Source organism: Panthera tigris, chromosome F3 (assembly GCF_018350195.1).
Source record: "Panthera tigris isolate Pti1 chromosome F3, P.tigris_Pti1_mat1.1, whole genome shotgun sequence".
NCBI classification, from domain to species: Eukaryota; Metazoa; Chordata; class Mammalia; order Carnivora; family Felidae; genus Panthera; species Panthera tigris.
In genome coordinates this window covers 8,638,256-8,664,818 of record NC_056678.1, presented here as the reverse complement: position 1 = coordinate 8,664,818, position 26,563 = coordinate 8,638,256, and the positions used below count along the sequence as shown (strand labels likewise).

General features: G+C 39.4%; 1 protein-coding gene across 1 annotated transcript in view; it reads right to left on the bottom strand.

Annotated features, from left to right (window-relative positions):
* Positions 1-5,497: 5,497 nt before the first annotated feature.
* FH (fumarate hydratase) overlaps positions 5,498-26,563 on the bottom strand; it is a 30,511-nt gene continuing 9,445 nt past the window's right edge. Inside the window, exons 3-10 of the mRNA XM_042976607.1 lie at positions 25,843-25,953; positions 23,973-24,149; positions 21,222-21,404; positions 18,322-18,487; positions 13,096-13,299; positions 11,029-11,156; positions 8,943-9,096; positions 5,498-5,877 (exon numbers count right to left, since the gene is read on the bottom strand). Coding sequence (XP_042832541.1) covers positions 5,735-5,877; positions 8,943-9,096; positions 11,029-11,156; positions 13,096-13,299; positions 18,322-18,487; positions 21,222-21,404; positions 23,973-24,149; positions 25,843-25,953 — 1,266 coding nt within the window. The 3' untranslated portion in view covers positions 5,498-5,734. The remainder of the gene's footprint in view (positions 5,878-8,942; positions 9,097-11,028; positions 11,157-13,095; positions 13,300-18,321; positions 18,488-21,221; positions 21,405-23,972; positions 24,150-25,842; positions 25,954-26,563) is intronic.

The following is a 26,563-nucleotide window of genomic DNA, read 5'->3' as shown; positions in this document are numbered from 1 at the left end:
AGAGAAAGACAAATAGCATGTGATTTCACTTTGATGTGGAATCTAAAACAAAACAAAACAAAGGAATAAATAAAAAGCAGAATCAGACCTATAAATACAGAGAACAAACTGGTGATTGCCAGAGGGAAGTGGGAGGGATGGGCAAAATGGAGGAAAGAGAGTGAGAGATACAGTCTTCTGGTTATGGAAGGAATAAGTCCTGGGGATAGAAAGCACAGTACAGGCATATAGTCAATGGCATTGTAATAGCGTTGGTGAAAGACCGCAGCTGCACTTGTGGTGAGCACAGCATAAGGTATAGAGATGTTGAATCACTATGTTGTATGCCTAAAACCAATGTAACATTGTGTGTCAACTATACTCAAATTTAAAAATTAAAAAAAAAAAAACAAACCACCTATCAAAGTTAGCCTGAATGGGGGCAAAAAGAGAAATTGGGTCAAAATACTACACATGTCAATACAAAAATAATATTATAAGTATCCTCAATTTAACAGAATTTACTATGAGCTTATCAGGTGCGTCAGCAGCTGTAGAAAGACTAATTGTTCAATTAAAAATATCATATAGTCTACAAAGGAGAGTAAATTTAAAATAGCAAACTTTCACATTTATTAACCATTAACACAATTTTAAAGATTACAGACAATTTTGTGTAAAATTTGAAAATAATAAGACCCTACTGGAAAAAATACATTCCTAAAAAAAAAAAAAAGTGACATTTTATTAGAGGAAGATAACCAGGAACTGACCAGGAGCGCCTGGGTGGCTCAGTCAGTTCAGGTCACGATCTCATGGTTTGTGAGTTCAAGCCCCGCCACACAAGTCTGACGACACGAGCTGTGGACATGAGCCCCATGCCGGGCTCTGCACTGACAGCTCGGAACATGCTTGGGATTCTCTCTCCCTCTCTCTGCCCCTCCCCTGCTAACACTCTCTTTCTCTCTCAAAATAAATAAACTTTAGAAAAAAAAAAAACAAGGAACTCACCAAATTCTACGAATAGGTACCAAGAGTTTTTGCTTCTATTTTTAATGTTCAGAAAATCAGAATTGTTTAAAATTTTGCTTTTTAATGTACACACACATACATATGTGTTGTTTATTATTTTGGAGAGAATTCTATTTTTGAGATTAGCTTTTGAGTAGCACTATTTGTAGGTCCACCAATATGATAAAAATAATTGGTTCATAAACATTTCAAAAATTGTATAATTTCAATTATTTGATGGCCTCCTTTAATTCTACAAAGTGTTCCAGCTTGGTTGATAAATTACACAGCTGGACACTCTTGAGGGGAAAAATGGCCAACTCTGATCTCACCCCAGTCTCATCCTTTTAAAAATCAGTTCAGTATTTGGCAATTGTGCCCATTGTCTTCAAGGAATGAAACGGAGAAGCTAACTGGGGCAGGCATTGTGCTGGGTACTTTATATACTCGCATGAGCCTAGGGATATAAGTATGAATATGTATCAATAGCTCCATTGTAAGGATAAGGTGATGGGTCTACAGGTCTTGAGTTGTGACCAGAAAGTCCCCCAGGAGGGAGCAGAGGTGGAACTGAACTCCACTGGATCTACCTGCTTTCTCCTCCTCCTCCTCCAAGTGCCTAGAGTATGAGCCACTCCGATTAACCTCCATGCCCACATCTGTCTCCTTCAGTGGTTACCTCTCATTTTCCTTGTGTGTCTTGCTCGGCCATTCTCCATACAGCTTCGCATTTCACCTCTGCTTGAACATCTGATGTGATGAATAGCCCTGAGTTGCTGAAGAAAACATGCAGCTCTCATGAAGAAGTGAGAATTCCTTTCTCATCGGACTGAGGCAAAATGAATATTCTTGACCACAGATTCCTTATTTATTTTTTACAAATCATTCCTTTTTTAAGTTTGTTTATTTATTTTGAGAGAGAGAGAGAAAAAAAGAGCAAGCAGGGAAGGGGCAGAGAGAGGGGGAGAGAGAGAATCTCAAGCAGGCTTCACACTGCCAGTGCACAGCCTGATATGGGGTTCAAACTCACGAACCATGAGGTCAAGACCTGAGCCAAAGTCAGACGCTCAACTGACTGAGCCACCCAGGTGCCCCTTGACCACAGATTCTTAAAGAGGAGGCTCATCAGTTAGAGTGTAGAGTTTGCATTAGGAAACCTTCATTCTCTCCTACCCTTCAATCCCAGAGACTTCTCATTCCAGAGGCTCACGGGTGGATACGTTTCGTATCCACCAGTGAGCTTTTTGGTGCTCATCTTAGCAAACTGATCTGTAGCTGGGGACCTGTCTCCAGTCTGGGAGAAAACCCTGAAGTGCAGGGTGGGTGCAATGTTGGCAGAGGTCTCCAGGATGATCAGAAGATACCAACACAGTGGCCTCAGCTGTCTGGCGTGACAGTGTTGCATATGCTCTGCCTCTGGACATCACAAATGGCAGACAAGAATCGGCAGCTTCTTTCTCCTCACCCAAACTGCAGGTGGGAGCAGCTTGAGATCAGTCGCTCAAAAGCCAGTTACTGAATGTAAATTTAATAAACTTGCTATTAAAAAACCTCTTTTTATGACGCAGTATGCAATTAGGAGCTTTTCTTCCAAAGTTTAAAAAAATTATCAAAGTATAATTGACATGCAATATCCTGTTGGTTTCAGGTGTACATAATGATTAAATGTTTTCATATATTACAAAATGCTCCACACAAGTCTGGTTGCCATCTGTCACCATAGAAAGCTATTAAAATATTGCTGACTATATTCCCTATGCTGTACATTGCACTCCCATAACTTATTTATACTTGGAAGTTTGTACTTCTTAATCTCTACCACTAAATTCATTCTAGGTTGCCAGTTTTAAGCTTATATCTTTCAAAACATGTATTAAATTTGTCTCTTCCAGATTTCTTGCTGTCATAGTTATAAAGCAAAAGGGCAAATGAAGACATGTAAGAAAAGCCATAGTCAAGAACATGGTCTTTAAAATGTTTGAGTATGAAATATTCTACCAAATTTTTCTGAACATAGATTTTTTTTTTCTGTCAACCAAATTAGTTTATTAAGTGAGCAAATTTAAATTTACCCTGTGACTATGAATTTCCCTAATGCTTCTGTGGGTCAAATTGGTGGTAGTTCCAGGTGGATCATGAATCCCTTGACTTTCTTCTCCTGAAATTAGTTTCTCAAGATAGCCCTTCGTCATTCTACAGGCTTCTTCACAATCACATATGCATAATCCATGGATTGATTTTGTGCCCATTTTAAACACATTTACCCACCACGTTTGTCAGTCCTTGCCCCTCGTCAGGTTTATCCAGTACAAATCTTTGGACATGTTGCTGGGAACAGGTCACTGCAGGTAGGAGCACCTGCGTTCAACTTCATGTTTCACGAACACTTTCCTGCTCACACTCACATGGAAGACATGAGACAGCTCACAGTTTCAATTCATCAAGTCACCGCAACTCCAGGACACCATACATACACCAGGAAGTAGTGAAGCCTAACTGAATGGTGAGCACCTCCAAAGAGAATACTTTTTGGATTTTTCAGTCTCAACACTATTGACATCTTGGGCTGGAAAATCCTTTGCTGTAGGGGCCTGCCCTGTGCCTTACAGGATGTTCAGCAGCATCTCTGGCCTCCACCCATTCCATCTCTGGCCAGTAGCACCCTGTCTCCAGTCATCAGAACCAAAAAGGTCTCTAAATATTGCTGAATGTCCCATGGAAGACAAAACTCCCCAGTGTAAAAACAGTGAAGTTGACTTGCAGTACAACCCTTCACCAGGGAATTCTAAAAGCCTTACTTAGGATTACATCAGAAAGCAGTTTTCTTTCCTTCACAAACATCAAAGGCGGCAGTCAGCTCACAAGATTCAGTGACGACTTAAGTCATCAGGACATGACGACTTATAACATGTCATTCAGGATATGGTAGACAGGTGTGCATAGACTGAGACTAGGAACTCAATCCACTATTGTCCTTATTATGTAACTGGTTATGTCTCTAGTTGAGCCCTTGAACAACAGCCTATCTAGATGGAAGACGCCTAAGAAAGAACATCCAACATCACGAAGTTCCACAACTACAGATCAGTTGCCCATTTGGTTGTTGGCTTTCAGGCACTGCTAAGCAATTTGATTTTATGTTTTCCAATAAAAATCTTTTTTTTTTTTTTCCAACAAAACAAAGAGAATGGGCGCTTTGTTTTAAAGCAAACTGCACAAACACCACACCATCCCCATGTGAAGAACACTGGCAGAAACAGTCACTGATGGGCTGAAAAGTAGATCCTATAGGTTCCACAGTTGCATGAAAAAAGCTTTGAGAGGTGCCTGGGTGTCTCAGTTGGTTGGGCATCCAACTTCGGCTCAGGTCATGATCTTGTGGTTTGTGAGTTTGAGCCCCACGTCTGGCTCCGTGCTGACATGTCAGAGCCTGGAGCCTGCTTCAGATTCTATGTCTCCCTCTCTCTCAGCCCCTCCCCTGCTCGTGCTGTCTCAAAAATAAACATTAAAAATTTTTTTAAACAGCTTTGAAATCCTTTTTACAGCTAAAAAAAAAAGTGTCCACTCAAGCTTAAGAGATAAGTTAGAAGAACATAATCTCACCTTTCATCACAATGTTTCTAGAAGTTTTAATTACAATTTTACATGCTATATACACTGCCATCTAAATACTACAGAGAGTGGGTGCTGATGGCCAATTTTCCAGGAATAAATATCAGGGGTAAGTAAAAAACACAGTTGATAGAGGAGATGCGAGATACTTTAACCAGTGGGACTGTCTCTCCACAACCCTGTCATTTATCATGAGAGAAAGTGCAAGAAAGAACAAAACAAACTGTGAGCTCCCTCCACAATGGAGGTTGATTGAGTTAAATAGCACCTTTAGCTTCAGGTTTAGAAGCTAAACCTGGATCAATCTGGCCTGGATCTCCCTAGAACTGCTTGTTCAAAATCCCCTGTGGTTGTTTCAAGCAAATTCCTGCTGAAAAGTCCCGGCAGTGGTGCGCAGAGACCAGGGGGCAGACTCACTTTCCCAACACCCTCCTCACTTCCGAAGTTCAGGCCTGTACCCTGGTCCTTTCTAATTCACATCCTAGAATTCCTGACCCATAGTCTGCAGCCTTTCTGTGGTAATTCAACTAAGGCCAGGTGTGTGTGTGTAATCAGCACATGGAATACATGTGCCCAGTTTTTTTTTAACTGTCCTACTTCCTAATAGACACACATGTGCACATGTGCATACGTACACACAGACACTGACATCCCCACATAGTAGGCCCAGTGCTTGCTTACCTTATGCCCCCAAATCACAGGAAAATAATAGATGTCTAAGTATATCATTAGGAATCAGATAACAAGTACTTTTTCACTACAGGGGAATTGAAAACACCAGCTAAAAAAATTAAAACTCTTTAAAAATTGATATGGAATTTTTATAAAATATATGAATAAACACAGTCACAAAAATGAGATTCAACGACAATTAACATAAAAGAAAAAATGAATCTGTTTGACTTCATACAATTTAATTATTTCATTTTACACTTTTCAAATTCACTTTGGACCCAAGCACATCCCAGGGTTTTACACACCGATCAAAGAGCTCTGCTAGAGACAGTCAAGTTCAGGAGCGGTTTCCTTTCACATTCATCCATTTTTGCTTAAGAAATAAAAGGAGTCTTTTTCATTTTTTTTTTTTTTTATTTTATAGAACATATTTTTTTTTATTATAAATTCATTTAAATCACTTTGGACCCAGCATGTCCTTAGGTTTTACCCACTCATCAAACTGCTCTGCTGTGAGATAGCCAAGCTCAATGGCAGTGGCCTTTAAGGTTGATCCATTTTTGTGTGCTGTCTTAGCAATCTTTGCTGCCTTGTCATACCCTGAAGAAAAATACAACAGGCAACGTAGGAGTTAGTAGTGAAATTTGGTTTTCTAAAGCAAAAGATAATCATTATTTACTTGATACTGAGGCTACTGACATCTAAAATAACATTTTTAATCTTAAAAATATTTAACAGTGATCATCTTCAGAGTTATGTTTGATACAGGATAAAACCTTTACTTTTCTTAATACAGACTTCACCATACCTCACTTTGGACAACAGATTTGTTACTAATTGTAGTTGCCAATGTCAATAGATTTTGGGTTCCCCTGTGTAGCTCTCTGGCTGAATTCTAGTGTATAAAAGTTTTATTTTTTATTTTTTTTAAGTTTATTTATTAATTTCGAGACAGAGAGTATGTGAGTGGGGGAGGAGCAGAGAGAGAGACTCCTAAGCAGGCTCTGCACTACCAGCACAGAGCCTGACACGCGGCTCAAACCCACAAACCAGGAGATCATGACCTGAGCTGAAATCAAGAGTCAGACACTTAGCCAACTGAGCCACCCAGGCACCCATAATGTACAATAATTTTTAAGTGATCAAAACATTATTACCAATCTCAATATTATACCAAAGAATAACTCAGATATTTTTGCAGGGGGAAGAAAAAGAAAATATAGCACCAAGAGATGAAAAAACAACTGAGTAGTAGAAATACGTGTTGTTTCTAACAACATGTTTAACCAGAAGCGATCTCTGCACCAAAGCATAACCAGCTAACTGCTGCTGTGCCACAGCAAACAGCACCCTGTGCGGGAGCTGCAGGGACTGGCTCTCAGTGGGAGGCAGGGGAACGAGGGCCTTGGGGAGGGATGCACCTGCCAGCGGCTTCCAACAGCACCTCTCTACGTGCTTCTCTACGGGCAGTGCCTGGTACCCTGACCTCTTCCCAGAAGCCACAAGGACGCAGTGGGGAAGTTTCAGCACAGATGGAATCATGTACTAAGACCCAGGTGCACTGTCTGCTTCAATCATTTGCTTCTGGAATGAACAAAGGGGCAGGGCAGCTTTGCAAGCTGTCTGCACTTAACACAATTTATAAAAAAGGTCAGAAAGCAAAACAAGAAAAAACAGAAAAAAACAAAAATGAAACCAATGAAGGAGGAAAAAAACCCAAATACCCCCAGATCAGAGGACTATGGTCAAAGGAACAAAGCTTCCTGAGGCAACACTATTATGAAGCTGACATGTAACCAGTAACCATCTATGAACTAATTAGGGGCCATTTTTTTACTCAACTGAATTTGTAAATACTAAACATACTGAACAGGGTGCTTACTGATTAGAGGAACTTTGAGGAAGAATGTTCATCAAATGTTCAGGGTCAATATAAGAACGGTGTACATTTATTTTGATGACATTCGCGTCTAGCCTTATGCTAACCATTCAGTTCTTGTCTTCAAGTCCTACAAAACCCTGTTCCCACCCAGCCCACCACATAATAAGCACACAGACAACCCAGGACATGCAGCTGCAAGGCTCACGCTGCACCAGCAAGGTGTGGTTTATCCTCGCATGGCCTTTACCTCACAGAACACGGATTCCAAAAAAGACTAACCAATCGTCCAGCTTTAAGAGCACCTCTAGCTTCAGTGTTTTGGCAACAGGTTCTGAAGTACAGATGTGAGGGAACATTTCTCACATAAGCCTCTGGGATCCCCTGTGTAGCTCTCTGGCTGAATGCTAATGTACAACGATTTTTTTAATGTTTATTTATTTATTATGAGAGAGAGCGAGAGAGCACGAGGATCCCAAGCAGGCCCCATGCTCAGCGCAGAGCCCAATGTGGGGTTCAATCCCATGACCCTGGGATCATGACCTGAGCTGATATCAAGAGTTGGACACTTAACCGGGCCACCCAGGTGGCCCATGTACAATAACTTTTAAAGGATCAAAATATTACCAATCTCAACACTACATCAAAGAATAGGATATATCACATTGGGCTCAGAGTTACCTGAAGCAGTCAAATGAGTTCTTACTTTACAAAACTGAAATTATATGTTGATGTGAGGCCAATAGTAGAAAATCTGCCTTGGAAGTTCAGCATTATAGAAGAATTTTTTTTTAATTTTTTTTAATGTTTATTTTTGAGAGAGAGACAGACAGAGCACAAGCAGGGGAGGGGCAGAGAGAGAGGGAGACAAGGAATCGGAAGCAGGCTCCAGGCTCTGAGCTGTCAGCACAGAGCCCGACGCGGGGCTCGAACTCACAGACTGCGAGATCATGACCTGAGCCAAAGTCGGAAGCTCAACCAACTGAGCTACCCAGGGGCCCCATATAGAAGAATATTTTAAACAGCAAACATATCATGCCAAAATGACTACATCAGAACTGGTTTTAAAACAGAACCATTATTATTGTTGTTGTTGTTATTGTCTCAGCTTAGCAGAAGAGGGGAAAAGGCTTTTAAGACACCATAATGTAATGCAACGAATGTGTCAAGACCTACAAGTCAGACGAGTATCTTTGGTGAGGATCACTGTGGTCAGTCTGCAATCCAAGTCGATATGTTTGAACACATAATAAAATATTTGCAATTCTAGAAAAGGCTTGCAATATAAGAGTCACAGTTTTAGATAAAATATTTGCATTTCCCCCCCTTTCCCTAAAAGCAATGAATACTTAGTCCTTTTTCTTTTGTTCTTATTGGTAGCTTTCCACTTCTGAATTGAATAAAACAAGAAAATCAAAGTGTAGTAGAGCCTCTAGAGAAGGCAGAAAAATGAGTTCATCCCACACTGCTAATCAGCCAGTGCCACCTAGTGACGTTACCAAGTGAGGGCCCAGGCGCTGCACAGAACATTAAGCATCTCAATTCCATTAAGATTCATGGAAGTTTGAACTTCTGAGTTTACCACATTTCAAATAAAATGAAACCTAACGGACAGCATACTAATATATAAACAGTGTCTTTCAATGCAATTTCAAATATTTTATGAGATTTTACTGAAACAATGCCCAAAAGGAATCTGCTGTCCACCTTGATCCAATAATCTCTTAAAAATATTTAGCTTTTAAATTTTGTATTCAAAATGACATTATTATTCCTTAAACCTTACCTATATGAGGATTAAGAGCTGTCACCAACATTAGAGATTCGTTCATCAGCTTGTTGATCCTCTCTGTGTTGGCCTGGATTCCCACAACGCAGTTTTCTGTGAAGGAAACGCACGCGTCCCCCAGCAGCCTGGCTGAGTGTAACACATTTTTAATCTATGAGGGGCGTAGAACAAGGGAGGAGGAGGGAGGGAGAGACACAGAAGAGAGAGGCTTATTAACCCTAATGTTTTTTGTTCACTAGCGTATATTATTTGCTGGCTCATAAATGAATACGTAATTTGATAAACAGCACTCCTACAACTTGTAAAGCACTATATCCATGGAACATTTGAGGACACTGAAATCTAAAAAACATAAAAGACATAAATACAAATAAACTGAAACACAAGAGACCCTGTAGTGTGATAAAACATGGGTATGAAATGTTAGCACAGAGAAAGAGAAATTAATTCCAGTTGTAGGAACTGGTGAAGTCCTATTTGATGGAGGGGACTCAAACAACCAGAGATGGAAAAAGAATCCTCCGGAAGAGAAGCAAAGATGCAAATGTTACAATGTTCAGCCTGTTGGAAGCAGTGAATGAAGTGAGGACTTCCCAGGTTTCACTGATCACATTTTTTATGCTTAACAAAACAAATATTCCTCAGGAACTTTAAAATAACCTTTCACACATTATTTTAAAACCAACAGAAAATCAGTTAGTTTTTTAGTTTTAGCATGTTTTTCCTTTTTGGTAACATTTCTAATATGTATAAAGCTATAGTCACATCCTACTCTCTTTTGTTCTAAAACATCAGGATCTGAAAACTATACTCCCAACAATGGACTCTACAAGAAGGCACAGAACCTCATGGTTAAATTCGATACTAATGACTTTAATGTAAGGCAAATGTTGATTACCCTGATGTATTTTCTATTAAAGACAAAAAAATAGATTTTTGTGTTTTAACATAAAAAGATTAGCAAGACATTTGTTGCACACCTATATTTGCCAGGCAGCTCATATTGTTTGGAATCCAACAGGAAAGCAAAAGCTTACATGTGCGAGTTCTGCTTTGGCCTTTTATTTCTCACAAGAACGTACAGGCCTTGAGGACAAATAAATATCTTGTCTTCCTTATTATTCTACCACTAGTACTCAGTACAGTGCCTGATCTAGATTTGACAAATACACTGAATGAATATTCTCAATATCTGTCATTTGCATGTTCTTATCAAATTAAAACCAGACTTTATACCAGATACAAACTGGAAATGAGCCCTTAATATATTTTAGATATAACACTTTACACTAGTAACAGACTCCACGTGACGACAGCCCTGTTATCCGAAGCAGAGGAAAATGGATGAAAGATGATGTCACCTCATTCCATCTTCATGAAGATGAAGTAAAAGAACGATTTTTAGACACACGAATGTTTTCAAGGTCTGTGGAAGAGGGAAAACAGATGAAGGAAAGCCAGAGAGGGACAGAAGGGCATGGGAGGAGGGTGCTGAGGACGCCAAACAGAAGGGAGTCATGGCTAAGCTCAGAGGTCAGCAAGTCTATGGGCTTGCGGGGGTTCCAAATGACCAGGGGAACAGTTCAAGCACAAGTGGGGCGGGGGAAGCCAGGAGTAATGAATCTGCCTGAAAGTGAATGTGGGTTATTCCTCTAAAAGACTGAACTTGAGAGAAAAATAAAGCAGCAGCATGAGGAGGAGACAGTTGAGGGACAGCCTGAGGAGACCTGACTTATTTCTAGCCACTGGCATCCTCACTGGTGAGGGATAAGGAAGAAACCCACACCCTATTTCCACACTTTTTCTTCCTATTAAATAAAGCAAACCATCAAATTACTTGAGTTAAAAGTCACCTAAAAGTCATCAAATTACTTGAGCTAAAAGTCTTCTAATAGGGCTATCCACACTTCCCCTAGGCTTCCTTCCAGGCTTAATCTGCTAACATTAACATATGCTTGACTTCCAATTGCTACTTCTATCATCCCAGGACCTAATGTGAAACCTCCAAAGACTTTTATGAAAGAAAAAACAATACACTTAGATTTCAGTAAAAAAAAAATTAAAAATCAGATTGAAAGCTTACCATCATTGGCTTGAAAACATTCAACTCAAAATGTCCATTGCTGCCTCCAACGGTAACGGCGACGTGATTCCCCATGACCTGGGCTGCAACCATGGTGAGCGCTTCACACTGCGTAGGGTTCACCTTGCCTTCAAGAAAGCCACCAAGGAAAGACTCACATCAAACAAGCTCGTGAGCGGCTGCACCAGTTTGCATTCCTACCAACAGTGCAAGTTTATATACACAATGGAATACTACGTGGCAATGAGAAAGAATGAAATATGGCCTTTTGTAGCAACGTGGAAGGAACTGGAGAGTGTTATGCTAAGTGAAAATAAGTCATATAGAGAAAGACAGATACCATATGTTTTCACTCTTATGTGGATCCTGAGAAACTTAACAGAAGACCATGGGGGAGGGGAAGAAAAAAAAAAAGTTAGGGAGGGAGCCAAACCATAAGAGACTCTTAAAAACTGAAAATAAACTGAGGGTTGATGGGGGGTGGGAGGGAGGGGAGGGCGGGTGATGGGTATTGAGGAGGGCACCTGTTGGGATGAGCACTGGGTGTTTTATGGAAACCAATTTAACAATAAATTTCATATTAAAAAAAAAAAAAACATGCTTGTGGCTTCAAGATTAGGTATTATGTCAAATTATCAAGAAAAGAAGGAAATCTGACTTCATTAAATAAAGTAAGACATGTAAGAAAGCAAGTGTCCAACCATCAGTGCTGATGCAAAGAAGCAAACCAACCAAATAAGGAAGGACAGGTTGCCACAGACCGTGAATGGTTCAACAGCTAATGTGTGAGGAGTTGGGCAACCGCACATTGAGTCCAGCCCACCCCATCTTCTCGGCTTCCATTCATCATGGACATAGTTACGAAGCCAGGCACTGAACATGCAACAGTGGGTGAGAAAGGCGCAGCCCCTGCGCTGCAGAACTTGGGAGGCCGAGCAGAGACAGCAGGCAACTACAGGACCTGAGGGGTAAATACAGAGAAGCAGGCTGCTATGGGAACTCTTAGCACCTCACTGACACTTGGGAGACTGCTCAGAGGAAGTGGACATTACACTGGAATGTTCCTATTCGTCTTGAGTCCCCAGAGTCCCAGTACCCTGGGAGCACCCCTCTGACGAGCTCAGGTGTGAACCTGACATACCAGGTTCTGCCGACCAGTACAAGGCAACACACTGGGAAGGTTATTTCCTCATCTGTGGATCTGGGTTTCTCTTTTCTAGGCAATTACCTTGCATTTGCCATCAACTAAATTGAAGTCATTTTTGAACATGAATTATTTTAAAATCAGATCTCTTCTCATTCTGTACACATGTGTAGATTTAAGAGAATCAACACTCAGGTCTTTCTTCTTCACTATTAGAAGTCACCTTGTCAGTTTTAGCCCAACACACAGAGGCCTCAATTCTGGCGTACTGCTGTTTCCTTACTTGCTCGTGTGACCCACACGTGTTCTCTGCTTTCACCCTCAGTCACCAGGGAAGTGGTGAAGTGGCAGAGACCTGCAGCCTGCTACTGAGACATCCCTCCAGTCTGAAGTCACCTCCTTATTGTCACTTAAGTGTCACTGTTCACCCACTACACTCGTCTAACAGAGCTACCAACACTTCCCCTCAGGATTCAGTGACTGTCACATGAATCTGTCATATGGCTTCCTAGAATCCAGACATCCAAAGCCTGTGTCACTTCCCTTACTGAACAGGCCAAAACCCCAAGCAGAAAATGAAATAACAGGCAACTGGAATAATTCATTTTTATTCAACCCAGGCTGACCACTTTCACAGCTGGTTTCAGAATTCTTCTGGCTTTGGATTGTGAAAGAGAGATTCCTCTATTCTCTAATGTAGGAATCCACATACATGCTATTAAAATTCTCTTTTCCTATAATGTTGGGTGATGTTCCCCAATTCTGATCAAAGGTGGCCCACAAAAATATTCTGAAATAACTGTGACACACACGTCTCTATCTATGTCTGGGATCACGCTTAACACAAGGAGACATGCTCTGTTCATGAGAACGCCTGGGTCCCTGTCAAGTTCCAGCGCTAATGTTTACCAGCTAGTCATTACCTGGCATGATACTACTTCCTGGCTCATTTTCAGGCAAGATCAGCTCTCCCAGACCTGAGCGAGGACCAGAACCCAGAAAACGAATATCGTTTGCTATCTTCATCAGACTGCAGGCGGTAGTATTCATGGCTCCACTGAGTTCAACCAAAGCATCATGAGCAGCCAGAGCTTCAAATTTATTTGCAGCTGTGACAAAAGGCAACCCTGAAGAAAAAAATAACCCTATGAGTTATCGTCTAAAATTAAATAGTTTTCTAATTTCGGCAAGATAAATAGAAAGTTCCAGGATATGAAAAGCAAAAACAGAAAAAACATATTTACCATTGAAATAAATGTCTCTCAACCATCCATTGATTTTGCCAGCTTTGAAAATGGGTATTCAGAGTAAAGATGGCAGGACCCTAAGCCTGTCTTGTCCCACAAACACAGCATGATAATTATCAAATCATTCTGAACACCCAAGAAATCAATCCGAGGTCTGAGAGAATAAAAACTGCAAGTCTACAAGTACAAAAGCAACCACCTTTTGGAAAGTAGGAGGTGCGAGGGAGATAGAACTATGGATACGGCAGCAAAGAGGGAGCCCTGCTTACAGAGGCTACCACAGCGGAGCGAAAAACCTGAACTCTTGGAGTCGGCTACTGTGGGGGAAACAGATAAGGAAAGAATCCTGAATGTAGCAAGGGAAAAAAAGTCCTTAATCTACAAGGGAGGACAGATCAGGTTCTCAGCAGACCTATCCACAGAAACTTGGCAGGCCAGAAAGGAGTGGCAGGATATATTTAACATGCTGAATGGGAAAAATATGCAGCCAAGAATTCTTTATCCAGCAAGGCTGTCATTCAGAATAGGAGAAGTAGAGTTTTCCAGACAAACTAGCAGAGTTCATGACCACTAAACCAGCAAGAAATTTTAAGGGGGGCTCTGAATGGAGAAAAAAAAGACTACAAGTAACAAAGACTAAAAAGGATCAAAGAACATCACTACAAACACCAGCTCAGATAACACAATGGCACTAAATTCATATCTTTCAATAATCTCTTTGAATGTAAATAGACTAAATGCTCCAATCAAAAGACACAGGGTATCAGAATGGATTAAAAAAACAAGATCCATCTATATGCAGCCTTCAAGAGACTCACTACTATTGACCTAAAGACACCTGCACTGAAAGTGAGGGAGTGGAGAACCATCTATCATATTAATGGACACCAAAACAAAGCCAGAATAGCCATACTTATATCAGACAAACTAGATATAAAAACGACTGTAACAAGAGATGAAGAAGAGCATTGTATTATAATTAAGTGGTCTATCCATCGAGATCTAACAACTGTAAATATTTATGCCCCCAATTTAGAAGCCCCAAATATATAAATAAATTAATGATAAACATGAAGAAACTTATTGATAATGATACAATAACAGTAAGGGACTTTAACATCCCACTTACAACAATGGACAGATCTAAGCAGAAAATTAACCAGGAAACAATGGCTTTGAATGACACACAGACCAGATGGACTTCACAGATATATTCAGAACATTTCATCCTAAAGCAGCAGCATATACATTCTTTTTGAGTGCCCATGTAACAGTCACATACTGGATCACAAATCAGCCCTCAACAAGTACAAAAAGATCAAGATCAAATCATGCATATCTTCAGACCACCATGCTATGAAACTTGAAGTCAACCACAGAAAAATCTGAAAAACCCTCAAATTCATGAGGTTAAAGAATACCCTACTAAAGAATGAATAGGTTAACCAGGAAATTAAAGAGGAAATAAAAAAATGCATGGAAGCAAATGAAAATGAAAAGATGACAGTCTAAAACTTTTGGGATACAGCAAAGGCAGTCCTAAGAGGGAAGTATATTGCAATACAGGTCTACTTCAAAAAGAAAAGTCTCAAATAATGGTGCCAGAAAAGGAACAGAAAATAAAGCCTGAAGCCAGCAGAAGAAGGGAAATAATAAATATTAGAGCAGAAATAAACAATATAGAAACACAAAAAAAACAGATCAACAAAACTAAGAGCTGGTTCTTCGAAAGAATTAATAAAATTAATAAACCCCCAACCAGACTTATCAAAAAGACAAAGGACCCAAATTGATAAAATTTTGAATAAAAGAAGAGAGATCACAACCACCACCACAGAAATACAAATAAGAGAATACTATGAAGAAATATATGCCAATAAACTAGGACAAATTCCTAGAAACTTACGAACTACCAAAACTAAAACAGGAATAAATAGAAAATTTTAACAGACCGATAACCAGCCAAGAATTTGCATCAGTAATTTAAAATCCCTCAACCAAGAAGAGTCCAGGGCCAGATGGCTTTCCACAGGAATTCTACCAGCATTTAAAGAAGAGTTAATACCTATTTTTCTCAAACTGTTCAAAAAAATAGAAATGGAAGGAAAACTTCCAAACTCCTTCTATGAGGCCAGCATTACTTTGATTCCAAAAACAAAGACCCCACTAAAAAGGAGAATTATAGGCCAATATCCCTGATGAACACAGATGCAAAAATTCTCAATAAAATACTAGCAAATCGAATTCAACAGTACATTAAAGGAATTATTCACATGGTCAAGTGGGATTTATTCCTGGGCTGCAGGGTTGGCTCAATATTCACAAATCAATCAATGTGATACACCACACTATGAAAAGAACCATAGAATACTTTCAGTAGATGCATAAAAAGCACTTGACAAAATACAGCATCAATTCTTGAAAAAACCCTCAACAAAGTAGGGGTAAGATGAAACATACCACAAGATCATAAAGGCCATCTACAAAAGACCCACAGCTAATATCATCCTGAGTGAGGAAAAACTGATAGCCTTTCCCCTACAATCAGAAAGAAAACAAGGATGTCCACTCTCACCATTTCTACTTAACATAGTGCTGGGAAGTCTTAGCTTTAGCAATCAAACAACAAAAAGTAATAAAGGGCATACAAACTGGAAAGGAAGAAGTCAAACTTTCACTATTTGCAGACAACATGAAATCTGTTGCATCTCTATACACCAAACATGATGCAGCAGAAAAAGAAATTGAAGAATCGACCCCATTTGCAATTGCACCAAAAACAATAAGATACCTAGGAATAAACCTAACTGAAGAGGTAAAAGATCTGTACTCCGAAAACTATGAAACACTTATGAAAGAAACTGAAGTGGACACAAAGAAATAGAAAAACATTCCCTGCTCATGGACTGAAGAACAATCATTGTTAAAATGTCTGTACTACCCAAAGTCATCTACACATTTAATATAATCCCTATCAAAAATACTAAGGGCATTTTTCACAGAATTAGAACAAACAATCCTAAAATTTGTATGGAACCACAAAAGACTCCAAATATCCAAAGCAATTCTGGAAAAGGAAAACAAAACTGGCAGCATCCACGATTCCAGATTTCAAGCTGTGTTACAAAGCTGTAGTGATCAAGACAGTATGGTACTGGCACAAAAACAGACACTCAGATCAATGGGACAGAACAGAGAACCCAGAAATGAACTCACAACTATAGGGTCAAGTAATCTTTGACAAAGCAGGAAAGAATATTCAATGGAAAAAAGTCTCTTCAACAAAGGTGTTGGGAAAACTGGATGGCGATGTGAAGAATGAAACTGGACCCCTTTCTTACACCACATACAAAAATAAATTCAAAATGGATGAAAGACCTAAATGTGAGACAGAAAACCATCAAAATTCTAGAGGAAAACACAGCCAGCAACCTCTTTGTCCTCCATGTAGCAAGTTCTTACTAGACAAGTGGCCGGAGGCAAGGTAAATAAAAGCAAACATGAGCTATTGTGACTTCATCAAGATAAAAATCTTCTGCACAGGGAAGGAAACAATCAACAAAACTCAAAGGTAACCTACCAAATGGGAGAAGATATTTGCAAATGATATATCAGATAAAGGGAAAGTATCTAAAATCTATCATGAACTTATCAAACTCAACACCCCAAAAAATAAATAGCCCAGTTAAGAAATGGGCAGAAGACATGAATAGACGCTTCCAAAGAAGACATCCAGATGGGTAGCAGATACATGAAAACATGCTCAACATCACTCATCATCAGGGAAATACAAATCCAAACCACAATGAGATACCACCTCAGACCTGTCAGAATGGCTAAAATTAACAACTCAGGAAACAGGTGTTGACAAGGATGTGGAGAAAGGGGAACACTCTTACACTGTTGGTGGGAGTGCAAACCAGAGCAGCCCCTCTGAACACTATGTAGGTTCCTCAAAAAACTAAACAAGGAACTAGCCTACAACCCAGCAACTACACTACTAGGTATTTCTGCAAAGGGTACAAAAGTACAGATTTGAAGGGTTACATGCACCCCAATGTTAATAGCAGTATTATCAACAATAGCCAAACAATGGGGAGAGCCCAAGTATCCATCAAATGATGAATGGATAAAGATGTGGTGTATACATACGTATATGTGTGTGTGTGTGTGTATATATACATATATACATACATACATATATATATATATATGCATACACACAACAGAATATTACTCAACCATCAAAAAAGAATGAAATCTTGCCATTTGCAATGATGTGGATGGAGCTAGAATGCATTATGCTAAACGAAATAAGTCAATCAGAGAAAGACAAATACCATACGATTTCATTCATATGTAGAATTTAAGAAACAAAACACATGAACATGGGAAGGGGGGAAAAAGAGGAGAGTTTGTTCACAGAGTTAACAAACTGAGGGTTGATGGAGGGAGGTGGGTGGGGGATGGGCTAGACGGAGGATGGGTACGAAGGAGGGAACTTGTGATGAGCACCGGGTGTTGGATGTAAGTAATGAATCAATGAATTCTAACCCTGAAACCAATATTGCACTGTATATGAACTAAAATTTAAATGAAAATTAAACAACAGAAGAATAAAATGGGTATTCAAAACAGCTTTAAAGGGAAAATAATTGTAATACCACCACAGAGTAAACAAGCTAGCACTGACAGATTTTAATTGCACACTGTATGAATCATAGGTGGGAAACTTTTAAAAGGCAAAAGGACTAACATTACCACTTCTAAAATAGATATAAAACACACGCTTGATGGGAAAATATTATTTTTAACTTTAAATTCACAAGAATTTAAAGGAGAAACACCTAGAAAATATATGGACCAAAACAAAAATGAGTCACAATTCATATTATCACTAACCTGTGAGTGCAGCCACTTTTGCAGCAACCTTTTCTGCAAAGCCAATTCTAGTATTTAAACCAGTACCAACAGCAGTGCCTCCAGCTGCGAGCTCATAGATTCTTGGCATGGCGGCTTTTATTCTCGTCATTGCATATTTCACTTGTTGAACATAACCACTAAATTCCTGAAAACAGAAGGAAAAGAAGGTGAGAATATAGAGTTTCCTAATGGCTGACAAGTTACTCTGACTGCATGAAACAAGAATTCCTTTAAATATGTTTCAGCTACTAAGTTATGAGCTACCAAGTGGTATTTGTACTATTTTACTTCATATAATGAGCAAAGTATAAGGAAGAATGAGGATTTGTAAACCTATAAGGTGGGACGATGCCACTGAGGATGATATGTAGCCTGTTTATAATCTCCTCTTTTACTAGAAAGCAAAGAAAAACAACACAGAAAATCAGGCTTAAAAAGAACTTTAATACATTAAACTGTTGGTTCATTTGCAGGTGATTTCTTATTTTTTGGTGTATCCTAGACAACTCTCCCATGACAAATGGAAACACATTTTCTCCAAACAATTTCAGTTTAAAAACCTAACAGAGAACAGAAAGGTGCTTCACAAGGTCTCAAGAAGCTGAATGACTCACTGAACAGCACAAGCAGCACAAGAAGGTAACAGGTTAGAGTAAGATTATAGCTTCAGGATGCAATTTAATTCTGCTCTTAATGTCACACTGGTTCTCAAAATAGGACATACTTTAAAAAGGTAACCACAGAATTTCTTGTGTCTGAACACAGCAAGGCCCCTTTTAAGAATTATGCAGGGACACTGCTAGGAATTTACCCAAGGGATACAGGAGTACTGATGCATAGGGGCACTTGTACCCCAATGTTTATAGCAGCACTCTCAACAATAGCCAAATGATGGAAAGAGCCTAGATGTCCATCAACTGATGAATGGATAAAGAAATTGTGGTTTATATACACAATGGAATACTACGTGGCAATGAGAAAGAATGAAATATGGCCTTTTGTAGCAACGTGGATGGAACTGGAGAGTGTGATGCTAAGTGAAATAAGTCATACAGAGAAAGATAGATACCATATGGTTTCACTCTTATGTGGATTCTGAGAAACTTAACAGAAACCCATCGGGGAGGGGAAGGAAAAAAAAAAAAAAAAAAAGAGGTTAGAGTGGAAGAGAGCCAAAGCATAAGAGACTGTTAAAAACTGAGAACAAACTGAGGGTTGATGGGGGGTGGGAGGGAGGGGAGGGTGGGTGATGGGTATTGAGGAGGGCACCTTTTGGGATGAGCACTGGGTGTTGTATGGAAACCAATTTGACAATAAACTTCGTATACTGAAAAAGAAAAAAAAAAAAGAATTATGCAGGGACAAAGGCATAAACCAGAACTCAGCTGAGCAAGCCAGGATGTATGGTTACAGTAGAGTTGTCTTTTTTTCTGCCTAAAAACACTGAAAAACCATGAATACTTTTGATTAGTATTAGGATATATTACTATTTGAAAAGAAAACATTCTAGGAGATAAAACTCCTTTCAGGTAGACCTGATCCATCGATCCAGGATCACTAATACATACACTGGCTGGATTCACTTAAGAAGTCTATTTTTACTGGGGAAAAGCTGCACAAACTCAAAAGACAGTTCCAATAACAGCAAGTGTAAATGCTCTGGTAAGATGAAGTAGAAGAGAAAACGGCTTCTGACGTAACAGGGGGACTGATGATCTTACGGAGGAGGCTGGCACAGCCCAACCAGACTCTGGCATGGTGGTTTTCCCACACGGGACAAACAGAAAGGAAAACGTTAGAAACCAGGGGATCCTCCAGCTTCAGACACACACTGTTCCTCCGCGGGCACCACGCCTAGGGCTAAGAACCCACGACGCAAAGAGAAGACAGACCAAGCCTTCAGAGGCAGCTGAAGCCAGGGAGCTTGCTTCACTCCTAGCATCTGTATTCCAATTAATCATTTCATTTTCCCCACTCCTTCTGTAATGAGATTAAGCTAAGTAATCAAGCTTTTGCAGTGTTCATCCTAGTGAAACTACAAGTGAGAATCTTTCCAAGCAAGCAAGCAGCACACTCTCACCTCACCTCACCTCAATTTCTGCAACTCTATCACTTGATATGTGGTATATATAACCACCTTTTGGTATCAAATTTACGTATGCCCTATCTCCCAAACTAAACTATGAGAGAGTTTTACTATCAAAAACTATTATCCGTATTCCCGTCATTTCCTTCACGGTGCATGCCATTAGACATTCTTCAAGGCACCGATCAAGAAACACAAAAATACCTTCCGGTATTTGGGGGAAGAGAGTAATCCTCTTTCACATGTGGCCCAATACAACCTTACAGAGTCAGATATGCCGTGATCAATCAATTTAAAAGTAATTTTTATGGAGCCTACGAATCTAGAGTAAGAGACAAAAGGAGACAAGATAATTGATCCTGGTGAAGGTGAAGATGGGGATGATGGCAGCTAACACCTGCACGTGCTTATTACTGTGGTCCCCATGGTTCTAAGCACTTAGTGAACCAGTTCATTTGAACCTCACAACGACGCTATGATAGAGATAGCATTCTCCTCATTTTAAAGCTCAGAAAACTGAGGCACAGAAAAGCTAAGTAATTTTCCCAAGGTCCCACAGCTTGTACCCAGCAACGCTAAGCTCTTGACCAGGCCCGACTGCCCCCAGACCGGCTCAGTGCTCCTCCCTCAGAGGATGTCAGTAAAGCTACTGATTGGTTAATGCAGAGCAATCCGTGCCAGTGAACTCAACTGTGATGAACTTGGACCTCTGAACTAGTATGATTTGGAGGGTAATGTGTCGGCCATCTGCAGCAGCCCCCAAATGGAATCAAATCCAATCACCCTCCTATACCTGCCCAAGAGTGAGTGGAACAGCGTCCTGGGTGTGAGTGCGCCCAATTTTGATGATCTGGGCAAACTCTTTGGATTTGGCTTCGAGAGCATCATGCAGCTTCTGTAGCCCTGGCAGGAGCACCTCATGAACTTCTACAGCAGCAGCAATGTGCATCGCTGTGGGAAAGGTATCATTCGAACTCTGTTGGAAAATTTACAAAAAATGCAAAATGTTAAATCAGGAGCAACAAAAAACACACTTGAATATCCCTATTAAACATCTCGCTAAATGATTACTCGAAACTCATGCATTTAGTGCTCAATTACATTTATGGGTGGCAAGTCAGAGGTCACTTGAGGTCAAATAAGAAGCAACCTGGTTTAACCAACTCAGGACTGGATTATATATGCAGCTTACTATCATATATTATTATTGTATCTGCTAATAAATGACAACAAAACCTAAAGAAGTACAATTAACAACTGCATGTAAGGAGAGCAATAATAAAACATCCTACAGTTCTACAGTGCAAACAGTCCTTTACAAACATTTCTTCTTTCATTAAACTTGAGGAAAATTCTTATAAGATAGGTCAACACTTTAAAAACAGGAAGCCAAGCTCTCAAAGATATGTGACTTGCCAAAATATTTAGGAACTGGCAGAACTGGGACCTGACAAGGTAGTTCACACTCCACGCTCTGTAATCAACTGAAACCCCATACTTTTAAACTATTATGTTATTTAAAATGATACATTGTAACTTCTTACTATGGAAAATATCAAACCACTCACAAAAGTAGAGTGAATGGTATAATAAACACTCAAGTACCTACACCAAAACTCGAACAATTATCAGCACGAGCCAATCTTGCCTCACCTGTAGCTCTACCCAACTCCTCCATCAGACCATACATGCTGGATTATTCTCATGCAGACTTCAGACTGAAGTATATATAAAAGTTTATATTTAATTGCAAGTAATAAGTTTGAAAAATTCTTCATACAATAAATTTATGTGAAAACACTTCCCCGTTAACATTTAAAAATATATTAAATAACACCTAGCACCAGATCTTGAGTTCTAAATATTTTCCAGTAAGATCCTCTGAGAGTTCCTTGGAAAAATGGGTGCTGACGGGGGCTAGGACAGGGAAAACACTGATGAGCATGGAACACCTAGTGGTATAAGAAAGCAAAGAACTGCTTTTAAAAAAAAAAAAGAAAGAAAAAAAAAAATGGATGGCACATCCAAAGGACACACAAATGTGGTGGCACATCCAAAGGACACAGGGCCAACCCAGAGGGCTTCCAAAGCTGGAACGATGTGAGCAACAACATAAGTAACAGTACTGGGTTAGGACCTTAGGAATAAAATAAATATTCGCGAATTCATGTCGATACACATCAACAGTTAAATAAATATGTAAGTGGGGGGGAGGGAGACAGAAGAGGACAAATCTTTACAGACAAGTTTCAATAAATACACGTAGAAGGACTGAGAGGAGTAGAAAATCACCACTAAAACGCCACAGTAGTAACTGCTATAGGCAAGATCCACTATTGCATGCTAACACTGGTGGGCAAAAGTTTAAGGAGAAAGAAGATATTTGCAGTCTAAACATTACATATCAATTCTGTGTTGATTTTAACATGTGACCAAAAATTTCTTGATACTACTTCCTTTAGCAAGTGAAGCTTAAGTGCAATGCCTGAGCACAGGCAGACGTCAGTGACTCACTTCCAACAGAAAATGGAAGGTGGAGAAGCCCTGCAGACCCCACCTAACCAAGTGATTAAAGTCAGCGTCACCAGTCCCAAGTCACAGGCCATCACATACCCCTGCCGTGAAGCAAGAAGAGCCCTTCACTTCTGAACAGTCTTGCCCAAATCCACAGTCTCTGTCCACTTACGAGAGAGCATCAAACAAACCCAAACTGAGGGACGTTCCACGAAATACCTGACCGCTACTTTCACAAGTGTCAAGGTGACAAAAGACAAACTGTCAAGAGACTGGAGTGGACTAAGAGAACATGACTAAATGCAATGTGTAGTCTGGACTGCATCTTGCAAGAAAACAAAAGATGTTGGTAGAAAACTAGGGAAATCCTAAAAACGTCTGTTTAGTTAATAGTATTGTATACCAATATTAATTTCATTGCGTGGTAAATATACCAGGGTTATAAAAATTGTTTGACATTAAGGGAAACTGAGAGAAGGGTATACAGGAACTCTTTGAGGTATCTTTGTAATTCTTTCAGAATTCTAAAATTACTTAAAAATAAAGAGTTTTTAAAAAATAAACCAAATAATGTGGCGCCCGGGTGGCTTAGTCAGTTAAGCCTCTGACTTCAGCTCAGGTCATGATCTCGCAGTCTGTGAGTTCAAGCTCTGCATCCGGGTCTGTGCTGACAGCTTGGAGTCTGGAGCCTGCTTCGGATTCTATGTCTCCCTTTCTCTCTGGCCCTCCCCTGCTCACACACTCTCTCTCTCTCTCAAATAGGACTACACATTAATAAATAAACAAACAAACCAAACAATACAAATATACATATACTAAATTCAGGTGTCCTAATAGGGATTTTTATGAAGTTTAAGGCATAGACCCAAGATTCTTAAAAGAAATAAGAACCCATGTAAGAAGTCCTTTCTACTAAAGAATATAAGCCTAGTGAAGCTTCTTTGCCAAAAAGCTAACGCCTGTTTTACAAGAATAATCTCAGGTATTCTTTTCAATTTATAACCAAGAAAAGAGGAGATGGTACACTGACCTGGCTTTTATTAACGTGATCATTGGGATGCACAGGTTTCTTGCTACCAAGTTCACCTCCCAGCATTTCAATTGCTCTATTGCTAATGACTTCATTTACATTCATATTTGTCTGGGTTCCTGATCCAGTCTGCCATACCACAAGTGGAAAATGATCATTTAATTTACCTTCAGCTACCTGCAGAAAAAGAAATTTAAGAAATGAATTTTTAAAAATAAGCAGTATTCAATATTCACGTAAACTACCGTAATCAACTACAAGTAAGTGATCGCCTATAAAGTGCTAAAGATGCCCACTTCTCTCATATGCTACATGATTTTCAGATGGTGCTGCACAGCTTGTGGTTGTCCAGGAAGTCCAAGCTTCAGGATCCCAGGTTCCAACCACTGCTACTTATAAAACGAAAATTTCATCTATTCTGAAAGATGCAATTTCATGGATTCCAAATGAAAACTGAATCAAAGCTATCTTTCTTCTGTATCTCCAACTGCCTCTTCTAATAACATCCAGATAGGGCCACCTGTAAAGGCTGGCACATGTGGTAAGTTTTTAGGTACACTGACTGCAGTGCTCAGCGGGAACGTCCAACAGATGTCACAGCTGGAGTCAGCATGATAATGAACGAATTACTTGAAAATGAGTTCGCTGATAGTTACTTCACTGCAGATGTCCAATGAGTAGCAACTGCCAAGTGCAGAGACATACACACAGTCCAGATCTGTCCCTGCTTCTGTCATATTTTTATGTGTCAGTTCTTGAATTATAAGCTAAGAGAGTTAGTGGTTAACTTCAGCTTCTAGAATGATTTTAGCTTGAAAAAAATCAGCATGCACCTTAGAAAATTAGCACCTTAAATAATTAGTTCATTTTAAAGTAAAACTTTTTTCCTAGTTATATAAAAATAATAGATGATCAGTGTGGAACATTTTGAGAAGTGAAAACGTTATAAATTACAACAGCCCTACCCCTCAGGAACAGTGACTCTTGGCACACAATTACGATCATTAAATATATTTATTTAGGGGCACCTGAGAGGCTCAGTCGGCTAAGCGTCTGACTTTGGCTCAAGTCACGATCTCATGGTTCATGAGTTCAAGCCTCATGTCAGGCTCTGTGCTGATAGCTCAGAGCCTGGAGCCTGCTACAGATTCTGGGTCTCCCTCTCTCTCTGCCCCTCCCCTGCTCATGCTCTCTCTCTCTCTCTTCTCTCTCAAAATAAATAAATATTAAAAAAATATTTTTTAATTTTTAAAAATAAATGAATACATATTTTGCTACTCTCCCCACCCCATACTTCTTTCATGCTAGGTTTATCCTAGAACATTCTTCAAGAAACCAATTTTCTATCGCTTCACAATATAACTTGTATAAGCATCTGTTATGGTCGGATACAGTCTAATTTGTTACTATCACAAATAGTACTGCAATGAACGCCACTATATATACAGCTTTTTAACTGTTATCTCTGACTATGTCCTTAAGATTACATGAAAAGTGGATTAGTGACATTACATCTCCATACATATCATCATCAAATAACCTACTAGTTTTAAAAGGAATCATGTATACATAAAATAAAAAGTCAAATCTGTAAGTTTAACACCGCCTCTTCAAGTTTTCTTTAAATTATATAAATTAAAAGGAAAAGTCAAGAGAATTAAAAAGGCATAAGATCATCCAGAAATTCTGCCACAATATTGTAAACACCATATTAATATTCATCCTAACCAAACAAGAAGGCTGCCACATTACCCTGAAATTCATTAACTCAGGAACTCAGTGGCCCTTTCCTCCGACCGGGCCTGACAGCATCTCGTAAACACAAGGGGCCTGATGCCACTGCGTAAACAGCACACTTATGGGCTCCTACCTCATCGGCTGCCTTCATTATCGCATTAGCAATCTTCGAATCAAGACCATAATCCTGGTTTACTTCAGCAGCCGCTCGCTTCAAGATTCCAAAAGCTTTAATAACTGGGATCTAAAATGAATCAGAAAAACATCTCAAATTACCAAGTTTTGTTTAGCATAAAAAATTAAGATTAATATTTTATGCAAGTGCAAAAACTAAGTAAACACTAACTGAAGCAACACTACAGTAACATAGGATTACAGACAGATAGGCGTGGAATGGACCAAGATTCACCATGTATCTGTTTAGGGAACCAAACAAAACCAAGTATGTTGACTCATTTTACACATGTGTGTATTCCCTCCACACAAACACGTGCACATATGCAATGTACCTACCACTCATTCTACTTTTTTATAATATGTTACAATGTATATGTGTTTATATACATAAAAACAAAAGGTGCTCAATCATTTCACCAGCAAGCACCATTATTTTCCCTCACTGGATCTCATACCACATCATTATTTTTCTTTTTTCTCTTTAAAAGCAATAAAAATAAAAATAATATTTAACTGCCAATAAGTTTTGAATAACCAGTTATTAAATGGGTATCATTTCATCCCGAAGTCAAAAAGCATGATATTCTAGTTATTGAGGGCTTGACACTCTGTAAGTCATTGAATATTTCTTCAAGCCCAGGGTACTACACACTGATACATCTAACTGAATTTCAAAC